Here is a 16,373-nt window from a genome sequence, read left to right as displayed (position 1 = left end):
AATTGGTCATTGGGTGACTGGGGTTCAAATTCAGAAAAGGAGGTGGAGCCGCAGCCAATCAGATTTGTTTCATTCCAACACCAGCCAAATACATGCCTGGGCAATGCTGGGCCATCAGCTAGTTTATACAATATATGTATATAAGGGATGAGCAGCACAAACCAAATTTTATGCAATTCTATGCAAAGCATGCACGCAACTATGGAGAACCCTTGATTCCATAAGAAATATACAAATACAGAGGGGCTGCAGCACACTCTGTATTTGTGTGTATATATATGTATATATGTATACATATGTATATATATATATATATATTTGCTCCTATTCTATAAATCAATTTTGAAAATAAAAATTATATTGGTTGGTGTGTACAAAACCTTATCTGTAACTGGTGTTTTCAATGTGCCTCTATCGAATGATCGCACCGCAACCCTAAAAAAAATCTCGTAGATCCTTGCGGTAATGCATATTAATGTAATTCATGGTGTAAAAATCGTGGAGTGGAGGAGCACTCAGTAAAAGGAGAAATTCCTGCGTTCCTGCAAGTCAAAGGTCTCAGTACCAATGAGGCCCATACAGCATGCATACAAAAAAGGCTGGCACCACAGAATAAAAATAAGCTCTTTATTGAAATGCCATTAAAATGACATCATAGTCAAAAAAAATAGGCTTAGGCGGCAAAGCCTATTTTTTTTGACTATTATGTCATTTTAATGGCATTTCAATAAAGAGCTTATTTTTATTCTGTGGTGCCAGCCTTTTTTGTATGCATGCTGTAATTCATGTTGTAAAATATACCTAGGGCTTGATTCACTAAACCGCGCTAACTCATAGCACGGCCGCGCTAGCTTTTTCGAGCGTGTTTTCGCACACAATCACAAATTTTGTGCGCACAATCACGAATTTTTTCAAAAAATTTGCGCGGCCGTGCTATGAGTTAGCACGGTTTAGTGAATCAAGCCCCATGAGTGAGGCTCTCTACCACTTCTTGTGGCAGAAATACGTATTGCAAGCAAGTGTATTGACAAATTTTGCTTCAGTGCATGCGCACTGCAACGCTAAAAAGTAAAAAAATTTGCGGTACCATTGACTTACATGACTTCTGGCTAACGAATGTCACCGCAGATGCTGGCCCATAACGCGCTGTTGCCCTAGCGATAATTCGCCTACTTCCACCGCATTGCATCATATCAGGTATGAAATGTCCCATAGACTTTCATTGCTGTAGCGTTACCCTGCGTTACAAATGGGTAATGCATTGCAATGAAAATGTGCTAGTGTGAAAGGGTCCTAAAGAGTAAAAGCATTGTACAACATTCTGCAACTCTACCCCCCTGTCCCCAGCTTTATCCACAAATTTCCATATCTACGAGGTACATACTACTTGTACGGAAAAATTAATAATGCCTATTTTTTACCCCGCCCACTTCCCTTCCCTTTTAGAGGACAGGTGTCTCATGCCCAGATGTCAGATCAGTGACATTTAGAAACTTAAGGTCAGTGCACACCAAAAAGCGTAATCGCAAACAGTGCTTTTGAAGTGATTTTTCAGAGCGATTCTAGGCATGTGCCTAGCGATTTTCTAATTATGCCTAGTGATTTTTGGAGCGTTTTGGTGTAGCGTTATTTATTTGTTACAGTAGAGCTGGAACTGAACAGCTTCTATAACTAAAAAAAACACTTGGAAAATCACTCTGATCTAGCGCTTTTCAGAGCAATTTTCCACTTTCCTATACTTAAAGTGAACCTCCGGACTAAAAATCTACTCAGCAGAACTGAAAAGGCTTGATGTTTCTTTAACAGTTTCACAGCATCAGAACTTTGTTTTTCTTACCAAAGCATCATTTTTAGCTGCATTTTTGCTAAGTTCCACCCATCAAAGAAAAAAAAGCCCTGGCTTTTTTTCCCTTATGCTGTGCAGAGCATGATGGGATTTCCTATGTTGTTGTTCACGTTGCCTAGAAACTGGGAGAGGTGCTCAGGACACCGGCCAGTTGGAACTGTGTCTCATGCTCCCTGTCACCTCCTTTCAACCAAAAAGATGGCTGCCATCATGAAATCAAACATTTGCCTGTTCTTTTAAAACAGGGTGGGTAAGAGATTATATTACCTATCTATTTTAATTAACATAACTAATGTAACTTAATGACAGTATGTTTGTTTAGGCTGGAGTTCCTTTTTAACATTAAAGGGAAGGTCCAAGCAAAATAAAAAAATGAGTTTCACTTACCTGGGGCTTCTACCCGCCCCATGCAGCCATCCTTTGCCCTTGTAGTCACTCACTGCTGCTCCAGTCCCCCGCTGGCAGCATGCCGACCTCGGAGGTTGGCGGGCCGCATTGCGTACATTTTTATGCATTCTCACTAGTGCAGGAACATTATGGCATACATTTTTACGCGTTAGTGGTTCAGTATTGAACCACTAACGCGTAAAAATTTATTTGTTAATGTTCCTGCACTAGCGGGAATGCGTGAAAATGTACGCAATGCGTCCCGCTGACCTCCGAGGTCGGCATGCTGCCAGTGGGGGACTGGAGCAGCAGTGAGTGACTACAAGGGCACAGGATGGTTGCATGGGGTGGGTAGAAGCCGCAGGTAAGTGAAACTCATTTTTTTATTTTGCTTGGACCTTCCCTTTAAGGCTCAGAAATCAGCAGAAATGCTGCACGACCCACGTTTGCGTTTGGGAAAAAAACACATCGCTCCGGTGTTATCCATCCCATTCAAATACATCAGCCAAGCGCTTTTTAAAATGCTAGCATTTTTAAAAGCGCTCAGAAGTGCTCTTGGTTTGCTCCAGTGAGGGGTAGTTAGAGTCACAGAGCATAAAATAGTGTGTTCATAGTTTTTTTTTATATATATGTTACGGCCAGAACCCGAAGTCTGGCCACTTCGGGTTCTGGCCGGTCACAATGCGAAGTGGCCACCTGATGCAGCCAATGTACAAAATGCTGCACAATTTTGGACTTTGGCCGGCCAGAATGCGTTCTGACTACATGTGGCCGGCCAAGTCCCGAAGCTCACTTATTGCTGTGCCACTGTCCACCTAGTGCTGTGCCGCTGTCCCCATAGTGCTGTGCCGCTGTCCCCCGCTCCGTGTCCTGCTGTGCTGGCCCCTGTTCTCCGTTCTTCCGCTTTTCCCCAGCTGGCAGCTGTGAGGACCTCCGGGGCTGCCTGTATGCTGCCGGCTGCAGCTGATTTAGCCGCCGCCTTCCTTCTCCAACTTCTCCCCGCTCAGCTCAGCAAGTAAGTGCGCGCTGCCTCCGCTGTGTCCCTGCTGCCACCTTCCCAGTAGTCCTCCTCACGCCTCTCCTGCAGGGACCTGGGGCTGGCTGTCTCCGCTGTGTCCCTGCTGCCGCCTCCCCCGTAGTCCTCCTCACGCTTCTCCTGCAGGGACCCGGGGCTGGCTGTCCCTGCTGTGTCCCTGCTGCCGCCTTCCCCGTAGTCCTCCTCACGCCTCTCCTGCAGGGACCCGGGGCTGGCTGTCCCCGCTGTGTCCCTGCTGCCGCCTTCCCCGTAGTCCTCCTCACGTCTCTCCTGCAGGGACCCGGGGCAGGCTGTCCCCGCTGTGTCCCTTCTGCCGCCTTCCCCGTAGTCCTCCTCACGCCTCTCCTGCAGGGACCAGGGGGCTGGCTGTCCCCGCTGTGTCCCTGCTGCCGCCTTCCCAGTAGTCCTCCTCATGCCTCTCCTGCAGGGACCCGGGGCTGGCTGTCCCCGCTGTGTCCCTGCTGCCACCTTCCCCGTAGTCCTCCTCACGCCTCTCCTGCAGGGACCCGGTGCTGGCCGGCTGCAGCTGATTCCACCTCCGCCCTCACAGCTCTCCACATTAAGGTGGACCTAAACTCTTGCACAGGGTAAAAGGAAAACAGAGAAAAGCACCCTGTATGTATTTAGAGAGTTTAGCCTGTCTAATTCCCCCACACCTCTGACTAATCATAAGCCCCCCAGCAAAGCACCCACTGCCATGCACAGCCCCCCAGCAAAGCACCCACAGCCATGCACAGCCCCCCAGCAAAGCACCCACAGCCATGTACAGCCCCCCAGCAAAGCACCCACAGCCATGCAAAGCACCCAGCAAAGCACCCACAGCCATGCAAAGCACCCAGCAAAGCCCCCCCCCCCCCCCCAAAGCACCCACAGCCATGCAAAGTGCCCAGCAAAGCCCCCCCCCCTTCCCAGCAAAGCACCCACAGCCATGCAAAGTGCCCAGCAAAGCAAAGCACCCAGAATAGCCCCCCAGCCATGCATCCCCCCCTCATCTGTGACTAATCACCACTGTAATTTGATCTCTCCCCTGTGTCACCTGACTGCCACGGCAGAGAAGCTAATTTAAAAGCACAGGATGTTAACTATATGTCTGCTCCCAAGCAAGCAGGATGTAGACACACTGCAGATTTATTGCAGGATTTGTATCAGCTGTAACTAAGAAATGCTTTTCTTTAAAAAAGATTATTATGCTGTATCTTTCAGAGCAGAGAGGAAGTTCCGAGTGCCATTCATGGTGCTGAACAGGACCTGGGATGTTTCAGGATGTGCGTTTTAGACTTTGGCCGACTGGCTTTGGCCGTTTCTAGAACTGGCCGGCCAAAGTCAGAAATTCCCAGCATTTTTTACTTTGGCCAGCGTCAAATTGGCCAGTTCTAGAAACGGCCGGCCAATTCTAGAATTGGCCGATTTCTGGTTTTGGCCGTAACATATACATCTGTAAAGATGCACATACACATCAGATCTTCTGAATCTGATCCTAAGCTAAATACTCACCTGAAGTTGGATTGGTGAACCTCACAGCGACCCCTTCCGACGAATCAGGTTCCCCGAACCTGCGGGAACACGCAACGGCACACGGGTGAGAACGGGAGATCAAACGATTGCAGTACTTTGCACAGGAGCCATCGGGGATCTTAAAGATACCATCCGTTGTGACGGTCGTTATTACCAAACATTGTTTGTGTAATCGCACGCCTGTACATACCTCATGAGATCGCGGAAACGACTGCTCGTCGCTCACAAAATCATTGCTTGTCGGAAAAATCGATGTAAAAATCACAAAGTGGGTATAGGCCTATAGAGGGATTGAATCCTTTCACCCACTACACATAGCTTTTCATGAAATCCATTGAATTACAACATTGCACCATTTGATGGAATGCAGGACTATGGGCTGTCGATTAACCATCGCTGCTCCACCAGCCTCGATCAATCAAGATTGTCCGCCCAGTCAGCTCGATAATTTTGATTGATTTTCAGCAAAAAAATCTCTAAATAGTTTTCTAAAAATGACGATCAATGTGGCATGTTGTGCTAAAGACTATCGGCGAATTCCATCTCAGTGATCAAATCTGCTGGGAATGTTGGGGAAAATCAAATAAGGTTCAGTGCAGATGGTAATAAGTACTGTAGATAATAGTAGCTGCAACTTGCATACAAATGCTTAGTAGTCGGCTGCAAGTTTCTGCTACAAAGCTGTTAGCGTGACATGTTTCTGTATAATTACCTTTTGTCAGCCATTTTTTATTTTTATTTTTTACATGCACTGCGACTCCACATTCTTTTGTGGCTCTCCAGCTTGCTAGTGTGCACCCTGCTGCCTATTGCAGAGTGCAGCAGGGGGCGCTTGAGATTAACCTGCTCTGGATGCAGGATCTGCACTACTCTTAGGCCCAGTGCACACCAAAACCGCTAGCAGATCCAGAAAACGCTAGCGGGTTTTGGTGAGGATTGCAGAGATTTTGCCCAGTGCACACCGAGCGGATTTGGATGTGATCTGCTGTCCCCATCCGCCTGTAAATCCGCTTGGCTATTGTATTTCAAGGGGCTGGTGCACACCGGCGGTTTGAGGTTTTTTGCAAACCGCAAACGTGCAGCAGGAGGCACGTTTGCTGTTTGCTAAAAAGCTCAAACCTCAAAACTATAAGGTCTTTTTTACATAGCAAGGAAATGAGCAGCGCTACTTAAAAACAGACTAGTGCCTACCTGCAAAAGAGTGCAAGCCCCACTTGTGGGGTCGAATACACACCGAGCATACACATGACCTGTCTACCACTAGAGGAGGATGTTGGTTTCCATTAACAGCTTGCATGCAACCTATTAAGTACTCGTCCCTCCCACTGCGAAGAAGTCAATCCTCCATGGGAGGGGCCTAACACTAACTAAATCCTAACCTATGTATATGCATAGCCTGGGTGCGGCTAATCAAATAAAATCGAAAATTTAAAATTGCGCAAAAGGTGGATCAGCACAACACTAGGCCGCCTCCGAATGGCCTCCATCAGAGATGCGCTGAGCCCCCCAGGACTCCTGGGGGGCTCAGCGCATCTCTGATGGAGGCCATTCGTAGGCGGCCTGGTGTTGCGCTGATCCACCTTTTGCGCAATTATAAGGTCTTTTTGAAAGAAAAAAAAAATCCTCTTCTTCCTACTGTTCTTCTTAACATATCTGGCAAATTGGGTGTTTCTGGCATGTAAGGGGGCTTTGCTATTAACCATTAAAGTTGGCGGGTTTTTAATCACGAATACCACTCGTTATTCGTTATTACATGCGGTTATTCGACTCAAAACCGCACTCGAGTCGGATATTCCTTTCTACTCGTGATCGTGATCACTAGTCAATTCGTAAGTGGGCGAAATCAAATTCGTGATCACTCGAATTTGTGATTGGGGGTATCCGAGCACAACTGCTCTTAGCTTGGTATAGCCAGCTGGAGCAGCCCCGCCCCAAGTTATTGTACACAAGATAACTCGTTCATGGCTGCTAAACATGCCCATACAGCAGACAATGAATGGGCAGATTGACCCAGAGACAGATCTCTCTCTGATCGAATCTGATTGGAAAGAGATCTGTTGCTTGCCCATATGCCACAGGCTGATTCCCGATCAATTTCAGCATGAAATCAATCTGGAATCATCCTTGTGACACTGCATTTGCCACCTCGCCAACCCGACGCTGTCCCCCCTAATGATCAATGTTCCCCCCAGTGCACTACACATTACCTGTCCGTGTCTGCCACTTATCCGCTGCTGCTGGTGCCTTTTGTGGTCATGTCAGATTGAATTTTGATCAAGTATTACAATTGATCTGACATATTGGAGCTTCGATTTCTGTCAGATTCAATCAGAGTGATCAGATCTACTGGGAAAATCAATAAATGTATGACTACCTTAAAGAATCCCCATGGTGAACATAAATAGTGTTCTTTTACTCACAGTGGTTTCTTCCATCCCCCATAGGCTTGTATATCCCTCGTTTTCCTCCCGGTCCTCTTCCTTGATCCACTGTTCTGCCCAGTACAGTCACAGACTACTGTGCATGCGCTAGTCTGGTGGTACACCTCCTTGATTGCACTCCCATGGCCTGGGCGCATTTTGCGCATGTGCGGCTACTAGCCTTATCGTAGTGCACAAGTGCCGAGTGCTCCTGGCCATGATAGCGTGATCCAGGAGGTGCGCTGACCAGGCCAGTGCATGCACAGTAGTCTCCAACTTGCCTGACGTGGCTACTGTACAGGGCCAAACAGGAAGAGGACTGGGAAGACAGCGAGGGACGTACAAGCTTACGGGGCTGGAATACGCCTTAGCTAAGTAAGTAGTAGCAGTGGAGTATTGTACTGTGTTAGCCGCAGGGGAGGACTGGGGCCGTTTGGCCTGGAGGGAAAACACAAACTAGAGGCCCGTTTTCACGGCAGCCCCAGCCCAAATGATGTCACACATGCGCCCCACGTGCTATATGCCGACGGTCATGTAGGGCGCCAATGCAGAAATGCAGCAAGGACACTTGAGGGACAGCGTGACAGGCATCGGGGGGCACATAATATACTTTGAGGGACAATGGCCCGGGTTTCCGTCACATTCATAGTTTGTGATTGCTGCACTTGATCGACTACATCGACCTGAGATTTCCCAGCATCTCAGATCAATACATTCAACTATTTTCCACCCCAAATCAGTGAAATCGTTGATTGGGCATGCTTGGGGCAGCACAGGTTTTCATCTGATTCAATAATAATTATCGAAAAGATTGGTGCATCCGCCAGCCCTAAATCATTTAATGAGAGGCAGCCTGGGGGGAAATCTCCCCCCTTCCCCCCTGGCCAGTCCTCCCCCGGTTAGCCGTCAGTAAAAGAAAGTAGTTTTGAATCAGGACGATACCATTTATTGGCTAACTTAGAAGAAAAGGAGTAAGCTAAGACTAGCCTTCCTCAGACATGATTCCTGTATACTGACATCATTTAGAACACACAGCTTACAATATATAGTGATTAGACCCGTTGGGGTTCAGAGCAGGACGAGCTGAGCTCCCGTCATTTCCAGTTAGCAGGCATAAGTTCGTAGCGCTCGCTATGCTGAAAGGCATGTTAACTCTGATAAGGCACGCTATTAGTGAATCCACCCCATTGTACTTATTCTTTTCCGGGTTAAAAAGTTCACTTCCTGACTGATGTCAGAAAGTGAAAAAACTAATCGCTCCGCAAAAGCGTTTAAAAAAGCACTTTTCTAAGCTAAAAGCGCAGGGAAAAGCGCTTTACAAAACGCTTGCGATATCGCTGGTGATTTACAATGTGAACATAGCCTTACACCAGATGAACACTGAGCGTTTGAGCCTATTGCAATATATGTTGCACTACCATTACACGAGTGGGAAGGTACGTTCCATCATATTTGAAAGGACTTAAATCCAGATCTGATGTTGTTCATACTGGACGTTTTATATGTTTTTATGCTTTTCTAGTGACTGCTTAGAGCTATGTGAGCACTTAGTACATTTGTGTTTGATTACACAAATTAATATTGGCCCAATCTGCCAAGCGATCAATCACTTCCTGCTTGCAAATCACATGGGTAGTGGTGATCATTGTACCACCTTGCACCACTCTATCAGATGTCAGTAGAAATAGGATTGGGAGTCATTCAAATTACTGCACTGACTAGCTTTATATGCCCTGATTTCAAAGGTTATTTCGGCCCCCAGCACCTAGCGCTGAATCTGGGCCCCGTCATAGCAGGAATGCTGTGCTGCTCCCCTGCGTAAGAGTAATTTTGGGATCCGGTGATCGCCAGACCTTGAATTTCGAGTTGCCACAACTTGGAGGGGGAATAGTATTTAGCGCCTCCGGGATATTTAGCGGCAGCAGGGTGAGCCGTCATTCGGCTTACCCTGCGCCCAGCTCACTGGCGGTACGACCATATGTACGCCCTGGTTTAGCACAAAACTATGTGGCCATTGAGCCACCTCTGCTCCTTCCCTCACCCACTTAATGATAATATACTGCTGCGCATGATCAGACCAATAAACTGTCCCACATTGATTGGAAGTTTATTAATCGCAGTGCTGCTCAGATACCCCTTTTCAAAATCTGAATTGAATTCAGATCCGGATACCCAGAAATCCGATCCGAATCGGATATCCGAGTTTGAACTTTTGGAATCCGAATCCGAATCGGATATCCGAACTCAGTATCCCAGATATCCTCCCAGGTTCGGATATCCGGGTAGGAGTGGCCTTTAAAATGCTTTTCAAACGTTTTAGGGTAAATGAGGCATGTGGCATCATGTTTTTTTTAAAGGGAAACACTAATTGATGATGTGGGGACTTAAACTCCCCCCCCCCCCCTAAAAAAAGAAAAGGCTGTCAATAAACATCAGGACTAGGTTCCAGACAGCAGTCGTGCAGCCCATATTGTATCCAAAGTCCAACCGCACATCTGAGACATGACAGTTTTCAGCCCAGACAACTCCAAAAAATTAGGCAGCAATTGTGTTTTGGGTTAAATATAGGTGGTATCAGCACAGCAGCAGTGGCCTGTGGCACCCTGGCGGTGGGAGCAGCAAAGGCAGCAGGAGCAGGGCAATGCAGCAGCAGCAGGTGTAAAGTCTGCCAGGAGCATGCCGGATGTGGCACGTGGCACTTGGCATGTTCCACTTGCACTTGGCATGTGGCACTTGGCATGTGGCACTTGGCACATTGCACTTGGCACGTGGCACTTGGCAGGTGGCACTTGGCACGTGCCAAGTGCCACATGCTACGTGCCGAGTGCCATGTGCCGAGTGCCACGTGCCGAGTGCCACGTGCCGAGTGCCACTAGCTAACTAATAAACAAAAGAACAATAGTGTAGTGATATTGAAGGTGTTAATCACTGAACAACTTCAGGTTTATCACTGTATACAACACTTGCTATGCCAGCAGCACTGGAGCATGTCTCTCAGTGAGCACTAGTGACAAGCAAGGACGATATTTCTCATCATGGCACCGCTCCTTATTATACAGGGGGGCCAGGGTTCCTTTCTGTGATTGGGTGCTAGGGCTTAGGCTGGGAGGCCTCTGATTGGCTGAATGAGGTCAGGTGGGGCTGGCCAGGGTTCCTTTCTGTGATTGGTTGCTAGGGCTTCTGCTGGGAGCCCCTGGGAGCCCTCTGATTGGCTCAATGACGTCATAGACGTCATCTTCTCAGTTACAGTATCTCAATAGTCGGATATCCTAGGATATCCGCGGATATCCGGATTGCCTCACAACTATCCGCGGATTGCTATCCGGATTTGGGCCCAGGTATCCGAAATCCAAATCCGGTCGGATAGCTGAAGCAATCTTCTTGCTGAGCAGCACTGATTAATTGGCTATGTCAGGATCAATAAAACATTGATGAAAGTGATTACGGTACATATTCTAAAATATTGACCTTTGTATGGTCACTTAAAATGAAGATTCTCTACTCCACTTTACGTAATGCAGAAAAGGTTTGAATTCCACTACCTGGATGGAGTTTGTAGGCTTCCTGTGTCTGCGTGGTTTTTCTCTAGGTACAATGATGTCCTCCCACATCTCAAAAAGATACAGATAAGCTAATTGGCTCCACCCAAATTGGCCCTAGACTATGGTGGGTGGACACATGACTGGGGTAGGAATTACATTGTGAGCTCCTCTGAGGAACAGTTAGTGAGTGACAAGACAATATACTTTGTAAAGCGCTGTGGAAGATGTCAGCACTGTATAATTACTAAAAAATAATAATTACCAAAAAGCACGAACTTTAAATGATTTCATTTTCTATTGCTAAGGCATTCTGATGTTTTTGTTTGTTTGTTTTTGTTTTATGTAGGCTTTCCTTGGTCTTCCAAGCCTTGATGGAAGGATAACAGGAATAGATGCTCCGAAGCAATTTCTTGCTGAGATAGGTTCCAAGAATCTAGGACTTTTGAGCAACCTTCTTGAACAGCTACTTGGAAGGAACTCTTTGACTAATGAAGTGTTTCGGGTGATAAGTAGTCTAATAAAACCAGTTACTCAAACCATTGGAGGGCTGGGTAGCACAATTAGAGGTGTCACAGGAGGATTCGTAAGGCCCTCAGGAGGAATAACACTTGATGTGGGAAACATACTTGGAGAAGTCACAGGAGCAGCTCCTGAAGTCATAAGAGGGGTTCTGAATATCGTAGGAGCACTAACAAACGGACTTAATGTGGGAAATGCACTTGGAAGTGTCACAGAAGTGGTTCCTGGGCTTCTTACATCAGTTAATGGAGTTGCAGATACCGCTGTTAATGCTGTTAGTGGAGTGCTTGGTGGACAAAGTGGGCAAGGAGGTCTGCTTGGTGGACAAGATGGAAAAGGAAGTCTGCTTGGCGGACTAGTTGGGCAAGCAGGTGGAGTTGGCGATTCATTAAATTCTGGTATGGGAGCTACTGGTCTCGGTGGAGATATCAGTCTTACTGCAACCGGAACAGCAATGCTAGGGGGCAGTATACTAGGTGCTGGAGGTGGTTTACAAGGTGCAGCAGGAGTTAATGGAAATGGATTGAGTGGTGCGCTGGGTGCTGGTGGAGGAATATTTGCTTTACCTGGTACAAGTGGTATGACAATGGCTGGAGGAAGCACATCACAGAATGGAGGCACAACCCGAAGATTTTTAATTAAGAAATAGAAGAGGTGTGTTGTTTTCTTTTTGTTGCTTTTTAAAATAGACGAAAAAAAAAAGGGTTAATTTGTCTGACTGCATTTTCTTTTTTTCCTCATGTGGGCAAAATTATGAAAGAAATCCACATCTAAAGATCTTAACTAGAAACAAAAATATGAAACTTGAGATTTAGTTAAAGGAGTAATATGATGACAACTGTAAAATGTTAAATACATGTTTTTTAACATAGAAAAAGTATAAAGTATACTGTATTTGTCCCGAAGCAAAGTGTAATGTCATTAAATTATTTCATATGTAGCTGTAATTTACAGAAGGTATTATTGAACTGACGGTTCTGATTCTCTTACCCACAGGCTTTGGACTAATCCATCTCCTCATAGGAAAGCCTTAAAGGGAAGATCTGCGCACTTAAAAAAAAACAAACTGCACTCACCTGGGGCTTCTTCCAGCTCCTGGCAGTTGATCGGTGCCCTCGGCGCAGCTCCTCTCCCTCTGGGCGTCCAGCGCTGAAGAAGCCGACCTCGCCAGGTCGGCTTCCGGGTCGGCATCATGTGCGTTCCACGGCGCGGGTCACGTGATGTACGTGACGTCATCGGGTCTCTACTATGCAGGCGCAGTAGTTCTGCGCCTGCGCAGTAGAGACCCGATGATGTCTCTACACCACGTGACCCCCAGCCGTGGAGCGCACGGAAGCCGACCTGAAACCAGACCGGGCGAGGTCGGCTTCTTCACCGCTGGACGCCCGGAGGGAGAGGAGCTACGCCGAGGGCACCGATCAACTGCCAGGAGCTGGAAGAAGCCCCAGGTGAGTGCAGTTTGTTTTTTTTAGTACCGTGAACCTTCCCTTTAATGTCCTATTTAATCTTTTTAAAAGCACCCCCTGGTATGGATCTATACCATGCATGTCAAACTCTGGCCCATGGGCAAAATCTGGCCTTGCAGAGCCATCACATTTGGCTCTCAAGTGTTTTCCCCACTATGGATTATGTTTGACCTACTCTAGACCACCAGGGAAGCTATATTGGGGGTGAAGCCCTAGATCACCAGGGAAGCCATTTGGGAAAGGGGGGGTGAAGAAGGAAAGCATTTGATACAAGGGAACTGTATAGGGGAGGAGGGCGGTCACTAGACACCAGGGAGCTGTTTAGGGGTGCAAAAGGGACAACTACACACCAGGGAACTCTATAGGGGAGGAAATGGGGCCACTAGACACCAGGGATGTGTATAGGGGAGGGAGGGACCACTAGATACCAGGTAACTTTATAGAGGAGCAAGGGGGTACAAGACAACAGGGAACTACTTTATATGGGAGAGAAGAGGCCACTAGACATTGAGGTTGGCTTGCGACTTGGTCTCAGTGTCTAGCCCTAGATCACCAGGGAAGCCATATGGGGAAAGCACTAGACACTATAAAAGTGTATAGGGGAGGATGGGGGTCACTAGACACCAGGGAACTGTTTATAGGTGCAAAGGTGGACCACTAGACACCAGAGAACTGTATAGGAAAGGTAGTTGAGCCACTATAATCAGATGACATAGGCCTCAGCTGTCAAAGACCCCAAATTCTCTTCTCTAGCTTGTCACAGTTAAAATGATACCCTGGCCTCTATACATAATCAGATAGCTTTTTTGCCACACAATACAGTGTTAACCTTCAGCAGCGCCAATGGATTTTTTTTGCACCAAAAGTAATACAGTCATTCCTTCCTAGCAAAGCCCCTGGAGTCTCAGAACATTCGATACAGGTCATAAATGTCACCATTCTGAAAACTAAAGAGACCCAGACCTACTCAGATATACATATTTTGTATCATATGGACTTGGTTTTGCTGAAATTGCACCAAAACTTTGAACATTGTACTTTTTTTTTGTTTTTTTTTCTTTTTGGCACAAAAAAAATTCACATGACATAGGTCTCATCTATCAAACACCCCAAATTCTCTTCTCTTGCTTTTCACGTTTAAAATGATACCCTTTATACATTGAGATTTTTTTAAGGCCCTTTTTTACCAAATGTAACAATGTAATTCTTTATTGGGGATGGGGGGAGTGGTCTGCAGAGTAAAGTCTTGTGACTAACACTCTCAACTTGCAGCAGAAAGTCCAAGCGGGAAGAAAATCTATTTGCAGGTTTTAAGAGTCTTGGGTTTCCTCCAAACTTCTTGGTTTCCTCCCACAACCCCAAAAACAGTGGAGGGTTAATGTGCACTAGTGGAAACTGTGAGCACTTTTGAGGGACAGTAAGTGGCAAATAAAAGTTGGGAGAAAAAAATTAGAGTCCAGTTAAAATTTAGGGTTATAAAAAAAAAAGATGTCTAATAACTGCTGAGGGTATGATATGCTTCAAAGCAGCTGACAATGCAGAGTACCAGCAGTGAGGGGCATTTTGGGCAGTGGTATCTGCTGTCACACCGCCTCTTGTTCTTGGTACACACCAGACATCTGTTCTGTGGCTTCTGCTTTACTTCGTTCGGGGGGATCAGGGCAGGAAAATGTCTTCCACTTGGGCGAACTGTGTCATCCAATTGCATAGGATTGAATTAATCCGTAATATGGGCACTTTCGTTAATCATCGACCTTAACACTTCTCGCTAAAACTGGAGGTAGCTGTCATCATGGCCTGTCTTTCTAAAAAGCACAACAGCTTTGTGCATTGTAAGAGGTAAAAAAAATACTTTTTTTGTACCAGGCCCTCTTTTTTTCTTTTGTAAAAGGTAGTACAACAACATTTGGTCTGTAAGGTCCACCACACCCATCTTCTTATTATAGTCGACCAATGACACTGGCTTTTCGATCTGCTCTCCAGAGGTTGTGACAGGAACCATTGCTTCATGTTGAATGGATGTCAGGATCAAGACGTCCCTCTTGTCCCTATATTTTACAGCCAGGAGCTCACCACATCTGAGACTGTACGATTTACCCTGTTGTTAATTTTTTATTAACAGCCTGTGGTGGGAGGCCTTTGCGGTTTGGCCTTATGTCCCACAGTCACCAGTCTGGGCACAGTATAAAAATGTGAAAATGGGAATACTTCTGTAGTAGTTGTCAACATACACATGATAGCCTTGGTGGAGGAGTGGGTTAGATAGTTCCACCACAATTTTCCCACTGGTTGGCATGTATGGTGGGCATTCAGCTGGCTGTAAATGGCTATCTTTGCCCTAATACAGCATAAAAGCATATGTGTAGCCACTGTTGCTCTCCCATACCTTATAAAATTTCACCCCATACTTTGTAGCCTTACTTGGGGTGTATTGTTTGATCCCTAATCTGCCATGGAAGGGTAGGAGGGATTCATACACTACAATATCTCTCTCTGATGTGTATAACGCACAAAACTTTATACTAAGGTGGGTAAGAAAAAATAGAAAAGTATAGATAGAAATACCAAAATAAGGGCAGAAGAGAGACAAGAGGGGTGAAAAAGTACAGAAAAGTACTAAAATATACTAAAATTAAACAGAAAAGGGGTCAATGGCTAATGAGGGGGGGGGGGGGGGGGGGTTAAGGGGTTAATCAGGCTAGTATGGGGTTAAAATGTTATTTAAAAAAGCAAAAAGCCTACCACAAGTACAGTCAGATTCTCTCTCCCAGCTCCTGTCACCTCTGAATGCTAATTGGCAGCAATCTGAGGTGATAGATGAGCTGGGATGGAGAAAACAAGTTTATTTACAAACATTTTTAAGACAGGTCATTGTTACTGATTTGTAACATTGATCGGCCTTTTTTACTTACTGGCACTTGATTGGTCCAGGGAACATGTGATTCCCTGGTCCAATCACGGAACTGTGGGACTCAACGTGTGCATGCGGCGGGAGCGCGTGCACTCGTGCACAACGGTGGCAGAGCGATCAGAAGCATTAAAACGTCCTGTTGCCATTAACAGCGGCGAACAGGATGTTTTAATGCGTCTGATTACCATTAACTGGTTAAGTTTCACTTTAAGAACAAAAAATTATTCTCTAACACATTTTTAAAATGGCCATTTATGTGATTTTTTTTTTTTTTAAGTTACTAAACTTCTATTTCTTTTTTAATTGCAGGTCACAAAAAGTGATTTCCTACAACAACAAAATAATCAGCTGCTGCAAATTTTAGAGTGATTCATTGCTAAATGATTTACACAAAATCTCCTATTTTGATTCTAAAGTCCATAGCTTTTATTTGATGAATGCTTCAAAAATATGATTAATAAAATGCATTAAAAACAGCCTTGTCTCAGAAAAAATGCCTTAACTACAGGTCTCCACTTAAAAAAAAAAAAGTAGCATATTTATTATATTACTAATGTAATATAATAAAAATAATTTAATAATGTAATATAATAATAAAAGTAGCATATTTATTATATTACTAATGGTGGCCATACACGGTACCATGAAAACGTTCGATGTTCCCATTTATTCGATCTAAAAGATCAAATAGAGTAAAAATCGAAAACAATATTTTTTTTTTTGATCAAGCA

The 16,373-nt window shown here is 45.5% G+C and overlaps 1 protein-coding gene across 3 annotated transcripts in view; it reads left to right on the top strand.

The window, feature by feature from the left end:
• Window positions 1-16,081, top strand: part of LOC137561660 (PE-PGRS family protein PE_PGRS47-like) — an 85,218-nt gene extending 69,137 nt beyond the window's left edge. For all 3 annotated transcript variants that reach the window (XM_068272977.1, XM_068272978.1, XM_068272976.1), the window contains 2 exons: window positions 11,093-11,919; window positions 15,952-16,081. In XM_068272977.1, the coding sequence (XP_068129078.1) occupies window positions 11,093-11,914 (822 nt within the window). In that variant the 3' untranslated portion in view covers window positions 11,915-11,919; window positions 15,952-16,081. The remainder of the gene's footprint in view (window positions 1-11,092; window positions 11,920-15,951) is intronic.
• Window positions 16,082-16,373: the final 292 nt, after the last annotated feature.

The sequence above is a fragment of the Hyperolius riggenbachi genome, chromosome 3 (assembly GCF_040937935.1).
Source record: "Hyperolius riggenbachi isolate aHypRig1 chromosome 3, aHypRig1.pri, whole genome shotgun sequence".
Classification (NCBI taxonomy): domain Eukaryota; kingdom Metazoa; phylum Chordata; class Amphibia; order Anura; family Hyperoliidae; genus Hyperolius; species Hyperolius riggenbachi.
This window is presented reverse-complemented; position numbering and strand designations above follow the sequence as displayed.